Below are 13,071 nucleotides of genomic sequence, written 5' to 3' on the forward strand. Positions count from 1 at the left end.
CAGAAAAAATAAAGACCCTAATAGCAATTGTTTAAAAGATCTTGCAATTCTTAGGTTAAAGTAAAAATATCAGATATATCTATATTCATGGAAAGATCGTGGCAAAATAAAAAACAGTTGTGTAAAGTCTAAAAACTCTAGAACTAAAAAGTTTCATCCAGGCAAAATTTCTGTAGTCTTTGTTCAAAAGGAGTGCCCAAATCCAAGGTCAAGGGCAATAGGTCAAATATCTAGATACCGAAAGAAAGCTAAAGGAATATTCACGTTAAATATACAACAATAGTTTCACTCTATCAAAAATTTAGGAGAATATTAAAATTTTCGTGAATTAAAAAAGAGACAGACTGACGTATGGACACGGCAAAATAGATACCCAGAATATCCGCATGTTCTTTAATTTTCTAAAAAGGAGATTAATACTCAATTAATGTGTGCTGACAAGGAAACTACATTAAAAGAAGTTTAAATATATGACGGTATAAGAAGGATTTTCTTAGATAATTCTTTATGAACTAGGTGGGTTAGAGTTTTCTTTGTCTGTGTATTTATGAACATTGCTTTCCCGAAAAATATCTGCTCGTCTGGTGACATGTTAGATTTTGTCACTAACTCTACCATTTCCCACAATGCATCACATTTAGGACATTTAACTTCTGCGTTGCCTCCAAGTATATTTTCTTTGGTGTAATTGAACAGATTCTCCGGCTCTAAAAATTATGAAAAAATATGGAAATCATAAATTATTTCAATTGCTTTAATACGAAAAAATGATATATGATTTTCTAATCAAATTTCCTAAAAGATCAATTAGTCTAAAATATTTTTTACTCATATGTTTAATGTTTTGTTGTTGGATAAAAAATTGTATAATATTTTGATACAGTGACTGTATTTTAAAAGGTGAAAATTTTAAAATTAAAGAAACAACGTTGATTGATTATAATCAATTGTATATTGTTTAAAGCCGAGTCGGCAATATCTAAGTCATACTTCACCTTTGAACACTTCACTAATAAAAGCAAGAGGCCTTTGGGCCACATTGCTCACCCGAGTATCCCATATATTTCTATGTAAAACTTTGATTCCCTATTGTGGCCCCGCCCAACCCCCAGGGGACATAGTTTGAAAAATTTAGAATAAACACTAACCGAGAATAGTCCACATAAGTTTCAGCTTTTTCTGGCCCTTTGGTTCTTGAGTAGATTTTTAAATGATCCATCCTATTTTTGTCTTTTCTTGATTATTTTCCCTTGTGATGAGACTTGTATGGCCCTTCATTTTATTCATTTATTGATTTATTTATTCAATCATTATACTTCATTTATTTTCCCCTTTACCCACGAATGCTTTGTAGCAAGTTAAAATGGGCCAAGTGCGTCTTTAGAAGAATTCAAAAATGTGAAAAGTTAACAGACGGACGTCGGACAAAATGTGATCAGAAAGGTCATTTGAGCCTTTGACTCAGGTGAGCTAAAAAGTTTTTTTTAGCATTGAAAATGATTTCAATGAACAGACCTGCAAAGATGTAGATATCTGAAGTTTCTTATCAACTGTATGTCTTGCTAAAGACGTTTGGAAATACCTTGTACGGTATAATGACGTCTTAAAATCCGTAAAGTAAATTTAACATGTACATGAAATCTATTCTTTAGATATGATATTTGGTTTTTTTCTTCCAAATTACCTGTAAAATGTTTGCAACTCATTCTGCTTTTCTGAGATGCTCCAGTACTGTTTGATATTACATCAAGTTTAGGTTCTTTGCCTTCGCATATCCTTCCAACTGATCTTTCCGAATTTCCAATCATTACTTCAATCTGCTTCCTGTTTTCAAGCTCCGTGAACGGAGTTTCATCTTTATATAAAATCCCTTTATCTTCCTGCACAACCCAGACATTTTGCTTTTTTTCAGAGAGCGCTATAGATAAATTATCTCTAAGCTCAGAAATGACTGTCACATTCTATAAAATGCAATAGAAATAAAAATTATGCAGGTTTCAAATACAAACCGTGTAAAAACACTATATAGACTATGGGAAAAGCCTTTGAATATAATCCTTAAGGTAAACCGTACATGTAGGTTAACAGCATTAAAACTTCGTGAAACTTTGTATCATATTTTGATTATTATTCCTTACAATCATTTTGGGTAATGTCGCCAAACTTGATGAAAAGTATGCAAAAATTGTAAAATGTATTGTAAATCAACTTACACCCAAGTCCTTTAATTGTTAACATATTACATGTATCTGAAATTTCTTATCATGTTTTCCTACGTGGTTTTAATAATATATTTCGTCTATTTTGCCACCGCTAGTGCATAGTGCAAGATGCTATATTAGGTTAAATAAAGAAAAATAGCGTTTATATAATTGCCGCTTGTTGATTAGAAATGTCTTCAAAAAATATTTAAAAGACGTAGACAAACGTTCAAAAACTTTAAAACGTCAAGACGAAGTGAAATAAAAATTACTGAAAAACCCCAAAACAATAAATATTTCTTCATAAACTTTTCTTTTGACTTTCGGTAAATGTGTTTTCTTTTATATTGCTGAATGCAAAATATATCATCCGACATTTTCACAGAATCTTTTATTAAAAATGTCCCATTGTGCAGCTCCTTTGTGTTTCGAAGGGACAAAAATTTGGTCTCTCCCAAGGCAGAAAAAAATAGACTTTGCCATTGTAAACATTCGGGAAGGGGTTGATTGGGTTTTGGCTGTTTTATCATGTTAGATCAGTACATGTACCTAAAGTTCTACTTAATGCAGCCCTACAATTTGCACATTTCAATCGGATTTTGGTGAAATATTCTCTGACATCACAGGCGACAATTGTATGAAAGATAAATGAAAAGTCACTATAAATGGACTTATCAACGACTAATGTAGCTTTATCATTAGAAGCAGAAAATATGTGTTTGATCAGAAAGAAAATAAAATACTGTGAAATCAACTTATTTTCGTGTGGGGTATTTTTCGTTGTTTCCGAGGTATTTTAAGACCCTCACATTTATGACCACGAAATGTAAATATTCATATACATTACTAAACATTCTCCAACCACAAAATCAAATCCCCAAAAACCAATATTTTTCTTCAAACCTCTTAAATTTGAACCCACCAAAACATGTGATTTTACAGTGATTTTACGGTATCAGAATTTCACTATGTTATATAGAATCTATGAATGCTTTTCTCATTACTAATTGATGATAAAAAAAAAATTGGATTAAATATGATGGCCACCAATATCATGGACAAAATGACAGTGTCTAATTTGTATTGGGAACTCCGAAATATTTGTCGGTCAAAAAAGTTAAAATAGGAATTGAATTCACAATATAGCATATTTAATTTTAAGCTTCAGTGAAAGTCTCCATGAAGTTTATTTAGTTAAATAAATACAGTTACGGATAAGAGCTTGGTATTCCAAAGCATAAAAAAGCAAATAACAGATGTAAAGCTGGACGGGCTAACATTCCAATTTGTTATAATATTCCTTCGCTTTTACTGCCTTATACAGTGTAACTATAAATTCCATTTCAGGCATTTCAATCGGGGATATTTCGAATTTATTGAATACCACATATACAGAAATCTAGATACAATATATATAAAAAGACATTAAGGTCCATATTTGGTATTTTTTACATAATTCAACATATGGAAAGTGATATGTTTTTGTTTTTCCTACTGTCAATGACTACAATGCTAAAGATACCGTTTGAAATGTGTACTACTTTTTTTGTACTAAAGTTACATGTACCTTTACGCTGCATCTTCCTTGCAAGCCAGAGAGCGTCCTAAAATCCATCATTTTATCATTTTCCTCATCATCATCTGCTCTTTCGGAAGTTATTCTAAAATAATTTGGTATAAAAAGCATTACACAATCATTTTTAAAGCAAGAAAATCATGAAGATTTCTTCGTGGATAAAAACTAATATTCCTGGAGGTCAACTCCAGAGGATGATTTGAATTTAGCGATAAATCTTAAGAAACAAGCTTGGCGCGGTGTCATGCTCTTTTCCCTAAGCCCATATTGCTAGAAAACTGTTGCCTCGTGTAGTCAGGTGATTAGTACATAACATAAAAAACAAGAAAACATTGACGTAACCATCAATTGTCGCCCGAGAAATATATATAGTAAACAATGGAAATGAGTCTTGATCATGAAATCGCTTCGATATGTGTTTATCTATCAAACAAAGACAGTGTCATTTTTAACTTCAATTCCTCGAGTATATGTTGCACCTGTCTTAGATTCTGCTGTGCTAGATATTTGGACTGACGCGGGAGTCAATCCAAATATCTAGCAGAGCAGAACATGCAGAATCTCAACAGGGATTACGATATGTGCGAAAAGGCATGCGTCTAATTGATGGAGACGATAGTCGCGAATACAGAATACATAAACATACAGAATATACAATAATAAAAAGTATCAAGCTTGTTCTATAACTGTCAAATTTATAAGTTTCTAAATGATTTTGCATTGCGTATTAACAGACTACATACAGCACCAATCAGGCCAGCTTTAAAAAGCAGTCTCTGAATTGCTGTGTGAACGCTATGGGACTGCTGTAGAAAGCATACCAAGCAGCCCAATTCATCCCCGAGATTACTGTCTTGCGCTTCTATGTTTACTGGGTGAAAAAGGTTCAGAGTGACATGTTAAATGATGTATTCTGAATTGCATACACTCTATTGTTGTTTTGTTTAATTCTAGCAAAGAGGTGATTTAAAAGAAAAATTGAACATTAATTCTATAAAAATTTTAATAAAAAGTGTTGGGTATAATTACTTTATGTCTTCAGGGCTTGTAAATTTTCACTATTGAAAGCTAGAAGTACTTGTAATGGCAGTAATTTAAGCTATATCCTACGGGCCTCTTCGCTCATCTGGACACAAATATGCTCGGTAAAACACAAATCAGTCCAATATTTAAACTTTTACAAGGATAGGGGGCTTGAAATTTTGAAATCAAAATAAAAAATGGCTTTGCTGTTCTTGAGCTGGAGAATTTAAACTATTTCCCTATATCTGTCTTTGTTTAATAAAAGTCCTCCATTGTGCCTTAGGATCATGAATTGAACAAATCTAAATCTACACCCCGATATAATGACTTAAACAAAATCGAATCTACTTTATATGAGAATGATTTTATTTCAAGGTGACTAAATAGAGCTTTATTTCTCTTGATTACATTTTTTTTCCATAATATCCAATAAAAACTTTGATTCCCTATATTGTGACCCCAATCGAGCCCGATGGGGGGACTCGAACATGATTTTATGTAGACTGTAGAGAAGGTTTCCTACAAGTTCCATCTTTTTAGCTTGGTGATTCTTGAGACGATTTTATAAAATACCATAAAATCTTCAACTTTTCCTTACAACCTCCCCTTGAACGAGGGACATTGCTTTATTTAAAAAGTACGCATTAAGTAAAGAAGATAATATCGGGAATTGTGACTAAATATGTTGTTGAGTTATTTTTTATTTACCGATTTGCTTCTTTTGTTCCCTTTTCTATTGTAACAGCTCTGTGAGGAGTTCCTGAAAAATCATTAATAGTAGACTGCATCTGATCTTACCTAAGGCAGATGCCAAATTTTTTTTTCATTTCTCATTGATGTTTCTTTGTATCACCGTTCATAATATCATCATCTTGTATTCTCTGATATAAGTTACGTACCCTTGTGCAGTATTTCCTTTGATCAGCAAATTGTCTTCCAGCGTATGATCATTACATTTCTCTAAAGTATAAAATATTTTCAAGAAAAAGAATTAATATACAACTGTTTCTTCTTTGATACAAAATTATTAATTTTCACGTGGGTAACTTTTTGTTGTTTTAGAGATATGGAGGGAGCCAGGAATTCATGAGCACCAGAAAATGTCAAATATATTATGCATTGCTACTTAACACTTTTCTAGCCACGTGATAAAATCACCACATATCAATATATTTTCTTAAACCTCGAAAATTTGCCACGTATTTTAAAATACATTTATTTGCCTATTGAAAAAGAAAAAAAGGCGGCGCTTTAATTTATTCAAGCACATATGTTTCATGTAGTGTTCATTGAATAATTTTGTTTTTATCTATGATCGTTTACAAATGTAACATTATATGAAATCAGACATGAAGTAGAAAGGCGCAATAACATCTCTATTCAGATGTTTAATTTTACCCCTTCTTAATGCTAAGATAATAATAAACTAAATTTCTATCGCAACCATACAGATTAATTCTATATTCACCAGTGTCCTTCCGTCTAGATCTGCACCAGTCAAAAAACTTTTTTCTTTTAAATACCAAGACTATAATAATGGGCAGTAGAAGAGTTGTCATCACAAAAAAGCACAGGAGGCCAATCAATGCACTGTTGTCGCTATGTAACAAAAAAGAACATTTTCATGGTACTTTAAAGAAGCTTTTTTTGCCTTTTTAAAGTCTTAAGTATCCGAAGTATCAGAATGTCGTATGAGCAATAATCTATTGCTTAATTTACATTAGCACAAATGTCAGTAAAAGGCATTTACAAAATATAAAGTAAAAAAACAAACAAAATAGTTTGACTTTTGTATCTAAAACTGTCATTTTTTTGTCCATTTATCTTCCAAAAAATTATTTTCTAATTCATTTTTTTATACATCGTTTACATTCTACGTCGTTTGGTCTAAACCCATGTCTTAACATTTAATAGCTATTTTACATGTACTTGAAATAGTATTTTCTTGTATTGGACAATTTTACTTAAAATATAATCATTACAAAAACTCTGATTATTATATTTCTCAATTCATACATACGATTCTCTTTCAGAAGCTGGTGTTTTCTTCTCAATGATTTTTGATGGTGTAGACTGTTGAAGATAATCATAGCATCCTTGATCTGTAATTATGAAATATTTATTTAACCTCTCTCCCTCGTTCTTATTCTTATACATACACATGCACGCACAAACAATTAAGATAATTCATATTTTGAATATATATCGCACAATTCTTTTTACATTTAAAGGATTCATTTGACAGAAATCTTGAAGGACACGGTGTGGAGAATTTTGTACAGTCCAACCCTGGGTCATTAATTATTCTTCCATCTGCTACACTGAATCTTGCACAAAACCCTAGAAAAATGAAATTGACATTTGAAAATGAAATTTTATTCCAATTATACAACAAACATCTTTACAGATAGATATGAAAAAGTTATAGGTTTCAAATTTTTTATATTATATCAATTAAGCATTCAACGAGGGCTACGATCTCTCATTTGTTCTGATCTACATTAAACTATTTTTTGTACAAGTTGTTTTATAACAAATATATTCCTAACGATATATAATTTTAATGAGACTTTGTTTGAATATTTTGAATTTTTGTTTCTTTGTGTCTATAAACTCTGAAAAATCATTAGTGTATTGATTCATTCTTTTAATGGATTTAAGCTTGACATGAACATTTTTAGGATTATAAATTTCCTTTACATATTGTACCATCATGTTTGCAGAAGTACATTTTGTTTGTTTGTTTGTTTGTTTGTAATGTAATCTTCCTCTTGCGAATGTTTCAATCATGAAGACGCAAATACTTTTTTACATACATTTTAAAATAAAAATCAAAATCAAAATATTTCCAAAATATATACTGTGAAAAAGACCCCCTTCCAAACACACATACACGTACGTACTAAATAAATAGATATTTGCTTACAGATTCTGAAAAGTATCATTAATAACAAATTTTAAGTTCTCAAGCCTGATTTAAAAAAAGGAAAATGTGTACATAATATGAATATAAACAAGATATATAGTGATCATTAAAGGTCAGGGGAAATTCTGGTAGGTCAAATAAGACATATGTCTAGAGGATAAATGATCTGCAAGCCAAGCAATCGGCTGTGACTTGAGTAAATTATAAGTTTAGCATTATAAACTGAAAACGGTGCATAATTTTAAGGTTTCGAAGTTTTAATGATTAAGGAAGCTCTAAACACTAACAGAAACTGATATTAAGAGAAAAATAAACCATGTAAAGATATGCATATTGAGACTTTTTCATTCATTTAGAACATAGGGTACGTGCCTTATTTGCACAGGAGAAAATGTTCAAAGACAATGGACTATTTGTGAGCAAAAATCACTGTTGTTTACTTACATTGGGAAAATTAATGAAAATAATTGATTAAATTTCTTACTCTTCGTCTTTCGTAATGCAAAAAATATTTAATTTATCATAAATTACATTGTATGTAATTAACGGTAAATACAATTTTCTTTAATCTTACATCTAAGGGAAGATCGCTCTAACTGCATAAAACTACCCAATAAATAGAGCTCTTTAGTGTGCAGTGTTAAGAGCGTCCTTAACAACAGACTGAAAGAAGACATAGTCAAAAAGACAATGATCTCCCGAATAACGTTACCTTGACCTTATACGTCAAACAAACATGGCTTGAAATTATGACAGACCCCCTTGTTACAAGTAACCTCTATATTTTCCTTCAATGGTAAAAATTTTGTTAACTTGGATTTTACATGACATACAGATTAAATACATACCTGTAAAATGACCTACCTGACATAAACCAGGATTGAGCACAGACCTCTAAATATTTTGTTCCATCCTTGTTCAAAACACAATGGTATACAAACTTTTCAGTCTCAGTGCAACTCTGCAGTGTTGCCAGTTTGTTGCACTGTTTTTGTTGTGCTGCTGATTCCCATTCTGTTTCATTAGACGGACACCTGGACACGTAGGATACAGTTGGTACGGTAACTGGACAGGACAGGCCAAGTGATGACTTTAAAACGGGGTAGAGATAGAAATTTAGAGGTGAGGGTGATATATTTATATGACCAATTTAAGAAAAGATATACTTACAAGTAATATCGTACTAATAGAGAGAAATATACTCGAAAGAAGAAGCACTCTCATCTTCAGTCAAACCAGAATCTGCAATAGAATTATTATAGCGTCAATTTGACACATGTTTTAAAATTGAAATAGAAAATTTCTAAAATAAATTTGAATTAAATTACAATGTACCATAAACATTAATGGCAAAGCAGGCAAGTGGATATGGAGCAATTTTTTTAATGATCAAGAAGCAGTTAACACAATTGTTTTATGATACAAAATAAAAATTGAACGGCTTTCTTATTATTTGAAGAAGTTTTTGTGAATATATATTCTTTATTGGAAATAAAAAAGACATACCCACAAAATTTAAATCAAAAACATCTTTACATGTGTAACCTAATAATACACACAAACCCACTTCTACAACAAACAAATAAGGCATTGATCATGATCTTCGAAAACGAAAGTACATTGCAGTGAGCTTTTAACCAATTTATTTGAAAACATTCTTGATGAAGGAAAATTATAATACTCTGTTTACCCTTGCAATAAACCTTGACGGTATTGAAGAAAAGACGTTAACTTGGTAAAAAATAACTGCTCTTTATTTCCATGTGGAGCAATCGAGTTATTTGACAAAAGGTTAAATTAACAATTAATTACATTTTGGGGAAATATATTGTGACAGTACCAATGTAGTAACTTTCTTCTCCGCTACTGCAATTTAAATTCATTATTACAATGTATATAAATTTTAATATACATGTACATAGATTGTATTACCTGGTTTGACAGAATGTTACGCTATGTTTAATGTACTTTTGATTTGTTAAGTATTTAGTTTATCTTTAAATCGATATTTCCATAAGAATTACACGCAAAAACATATCGTATGTGGCTATGGTGCGAGTATCTTGGCCATAAACAGTTGTGATTATTACTTAGTACGTACTTTCATCCTTTTTTACCGGACCAGCCTTCCTCTACGAAACTTGTTACGGTTGAGTAATCTTCATGGAGGGTTAAATAGACTGTGTATTATTTTTCTACGTACACTTATACAATATATTTCAAAATAAAGACTTAGAAGTATGATTATTCAAAATTATTTACTTGATACAATTTTTTGTAAAAAAAAAAAATAATAAATAAATAAATTATTATAAATTTGATAATATTTAAATGAGGTCTAATTTTTGTAAATTCATGCCTTTATAGAGTCTTTAAAATGAAAGTGATATTTACAGATTGAACTACGTCTATTCTTTTAAACATATTTTAGCCAATTTGCCTACGTTCAGCAAGACGTTGAATTAAGAAGGAAATGATGAGCATTCGGATAAACTATTGAAAAAAAAATCATATAAATTAAAGAGACTATTATTCTATTCAACTTAGTATGATTTGAACATTTTAGATCAAATATGTAGTGGAAAGAACACAGTTGAAAAAAAATATATAATGCATAAATCTCAATCAAAAGGAGAAGCCATCAATGGTTGTTTTATGAGTAATTAAAAATTGACGACTATTGGTTCAATATTTGTTCTGCAATAGAAGTCTAAATACTGGGTTCATTTTCTATCGTCCTACATCCCTGCTGCAATAAAAATCAAATATAACCCATATATTGAAATAAAAATAAACACTAACAAAGCTTTGCCACCCTTAATCTCAGTTGTCTTTAGTTTTGTTTAAACTTTTTTGCTTAACTCAGAAGAAGATTTTTTCAATTTCTAACTTGGAAAAATGTATTTTATCGGTAACTATAAGCAAATGTTAAGGTTACTACATGTATGGGAGATGTTTTGTCGTGCATTTAGCTCAACAAAAATACTTAAAGGAGTTAGGAACATAAAAAAGTCTCTCCTGTGGTTTCCTTCGTTTTACATTAAATTATTTATTAAATCACTGTCGTACATATGAACAATCTAGTGCAGTCGTCTGTATGTTCAATCATTCAGACAAAATCAATATTTTCAGTCATATATGATGTAACAATGGTTACGTATTATTCGTTACATGTTACATAAACAGTGTCATTTCCTCATGTGCACTGTTTTGTTTTTAAAATGTATCATTTTGTATGGAAATTTCATTAATTTAACTTTCTATTTCCGATGATATAGATAAGGGCAAACTATAAAAATGTATCCCTTTAAATCTTTATTGAGAAGTCTAAATTAAGAAGGAATGCCACACCAACTCTTTATTTCATAGATCTCTGAGTCAACCTTTTTCAACAATGGTTTCAGTATTGAAAGGTCGACATTAATAGCTCTTAATTATTTTATATGATTTTTTTTTGTTTTTTCAAAGAAAATGAAAAGGAATATGTACATCCAAACTAAATGCTTTCTTGTAAAAATTTTGCTGTAATTGAATGCATCAAATGAATACCAAATAAGATATGTATGGAAAAGCCGTATATATATTAAAAGTTTTAAATAAAAAAAAATATTTATGAAAATAAATCACATAATTTGTGAATATTTTTTAAACTTGTGGTTAAAATCTCCTTAAAACCCGACACAACTGGGGAAATTATGTTTGTTAATCATATTTATAAACGAAATTGAAACGAAATAGCCAAATTTGAGAGAAATTATTTTTTTTTATTTTAGCCAATCCCGATCAAAACTAGTGCTAATTGTAACGGGAACCGTTACAGATGTTCCCCAAACGCTCCCCAACTCCTTTTTGGTGCCATATTCCATTTAGGCCCTATCATATAAGACAACTTCTGTGCATTTTTGCCTTTAACAACGTTTTCCCAGAGGGATACCAATTATATTCAAATTTTAACATTGCAGGCGTGCGCATGTGAATGCACGTGCGCAATGATCATATCATCTTGTCTACAATTTTCTATATATTTAAATATACTATATATAAAACCATTTAGTCCAAAAGTATTAAAAATCACTCATTCAAGTGTATTTTTAATTTCACTCGTTCCAAATGCGTGCACGTGCACGTGCATGATGACCATACCTTCTTGTAGGAGGCCCTTATATCTATCTATATTCTAAATCCCATCCTGTTTGGTTGAAAACCAAGGGAATTATAGCCATTTCAAGTTTCGGCCAATCAGATTGCAGCACACGTGCATGCGCGTGATTTCATGATTTTTATCTAAATCATATTGTAGGATATCCCAATGCATGAATATGTTTTAAATTTCAAAGCATTTCGTCAAAAAACAAACGAGATATAGCCAATTCAAGTTTCAGCCAATCAGGTTGCAGCACACGTGCATGCACGTGATTTGTTGAATTGTTTTGTATATCATATTGCAGGATATTCTAATGCAAGACTATGTTTTAAATTCCAAAGCATTTCGTCAAAAAACAAAGGAAATATAGCCATTTAAAGTTTCAGCCAATCAGATTGCAGCGCACGTGCATGCGCGTGATTTCATGAAATTTTTTCCATACTGTATTGTAGAATGTCTTAATTCAAGACAACGTTTAAAATTTCAAAGCATTTCGTCTGAAAACAAAAGAGAAATTGAGATTTTTGTTTCAGCCAATCAGAGCAAGGCGCACGTGTATGCGCGTGAGTTCGTGCTAATTTGACAGTGTCATATTATCAACACTATTAATATATTCTTATGTAATGAGTTTCAAAGCATTTCATCAAAAAATGTAAAAGTAATAGCTATATTAAGTATATCAGTCAATTCACTCATTTCACGCGCACGCACGTGCATGCGTATGCGCGCAAAATGACCTTCGTTCCACACCTATTAACCCTAAAAAGGTTTTAGCTCAGTTTGGTGAACAGTTTCTGAGAAAACTCGCGGACAAAAAAAGTACCGGAGAAGAAATAAGAAAAAAAAAAAATAACTAGTGCTAATATTAACGGGAACCGTTACAGATGTTCCCCAAACGCTCCCCAACTCCCTTTTAGTGCCATATTCCCTGTAATATACTATATATGAAAGCATTCAGTCCAAAAGTATTAAAAATCACTCATTCAAGTGTATTTCTAATTTCATTCGTTCCAAATGCACGCACGTGCGTGCACGTACATGATGACCATACATTCTTGTAGGAGTTCCTTATATTTATCTATGTTCTGAATCCCATCCTGTTTGGTTGAAAAACAAGGGAGTTATAGCCATTTCAAGTTTCAGCGAATCATATTGCAGCACACGTGCATGCGCACGATTTCATGATTTTTTTTAATCTCGC

At 31.2% G+C, this 13,071-nt stretch overlaps 2 protein-coding genes across 2 annotated transcripts; both read right to left on the reverse strand.

Annotated features, from left to right (window-relative positions):
• Positions 1 to 462: 462 nt before the first annotated feature.
• Positions 463 to 5,588, reverse strand: LOC134237931 (uncharacterized). Its single transcript, XM_062720072.1, has 4 exons — positions 5,509 to 5,588; positions 3,769 to 3,862; positions 1,685 to 1,961; positions 463 to 707 (listed from the first exon to the last, which is right to left on the reverse strand). Exons 1-4 carry the CDS (start codon positions 5,586 to 5,588, stop codon positions 463 to 465), a joined length of 696 nt encoding a protein of 231 aa, XP_062576056.1.
• Positions 5,589 to 5,656: 68 nt separating this feature from the next.
• Positions 5,657 to 9,888, reverse strand: LOC134237932 (uncharacterized). Its single transcript, XM_062720073.1, has 7 exons — positions 9,828 to 9,888; positions 8,897 to 8,968; positions 8,591 to 8,816; positions 7,024 to 7,140; positions 6,821 to 6,902; positions 6,269 to 6,399; positions 5,657 to 5,760 (listed from the first exon to the last, which is right to left on the reverse strand). The coding sequence occupies exons 2-7, from the start codon at positions 8,948 to 8,950 to the stop codon at positions 5,657 to 5,659; spliced, it is 714 nt and encodes a 237-aa protein (XP_062576057.1). The 5' UTR covers positions 8,951 to 8,968; positions 9,828 to 9,888.
• Positions 9,889 to 13,071: the final 3,183 nt, after the last annotated feature.

Source organism: Saccostrea cucullata, unplaced genomic scaffold (assembly GCF_032062105.1).
Source record: "Saccostrea cucullata isolate Sc308-1 unplaced genomic scaffold, CSIRO_AGI_Scuc_v1 ctg14855, whole genome shotgun sequence".
Classification (NCBI taxonomy): domain Eukaryota; kingdom Metazoa; phylum Mollusca; class Bivalvia; order Ostreida; family Ostreidae; genus Saccostrea; species Saccostrea cuccullata.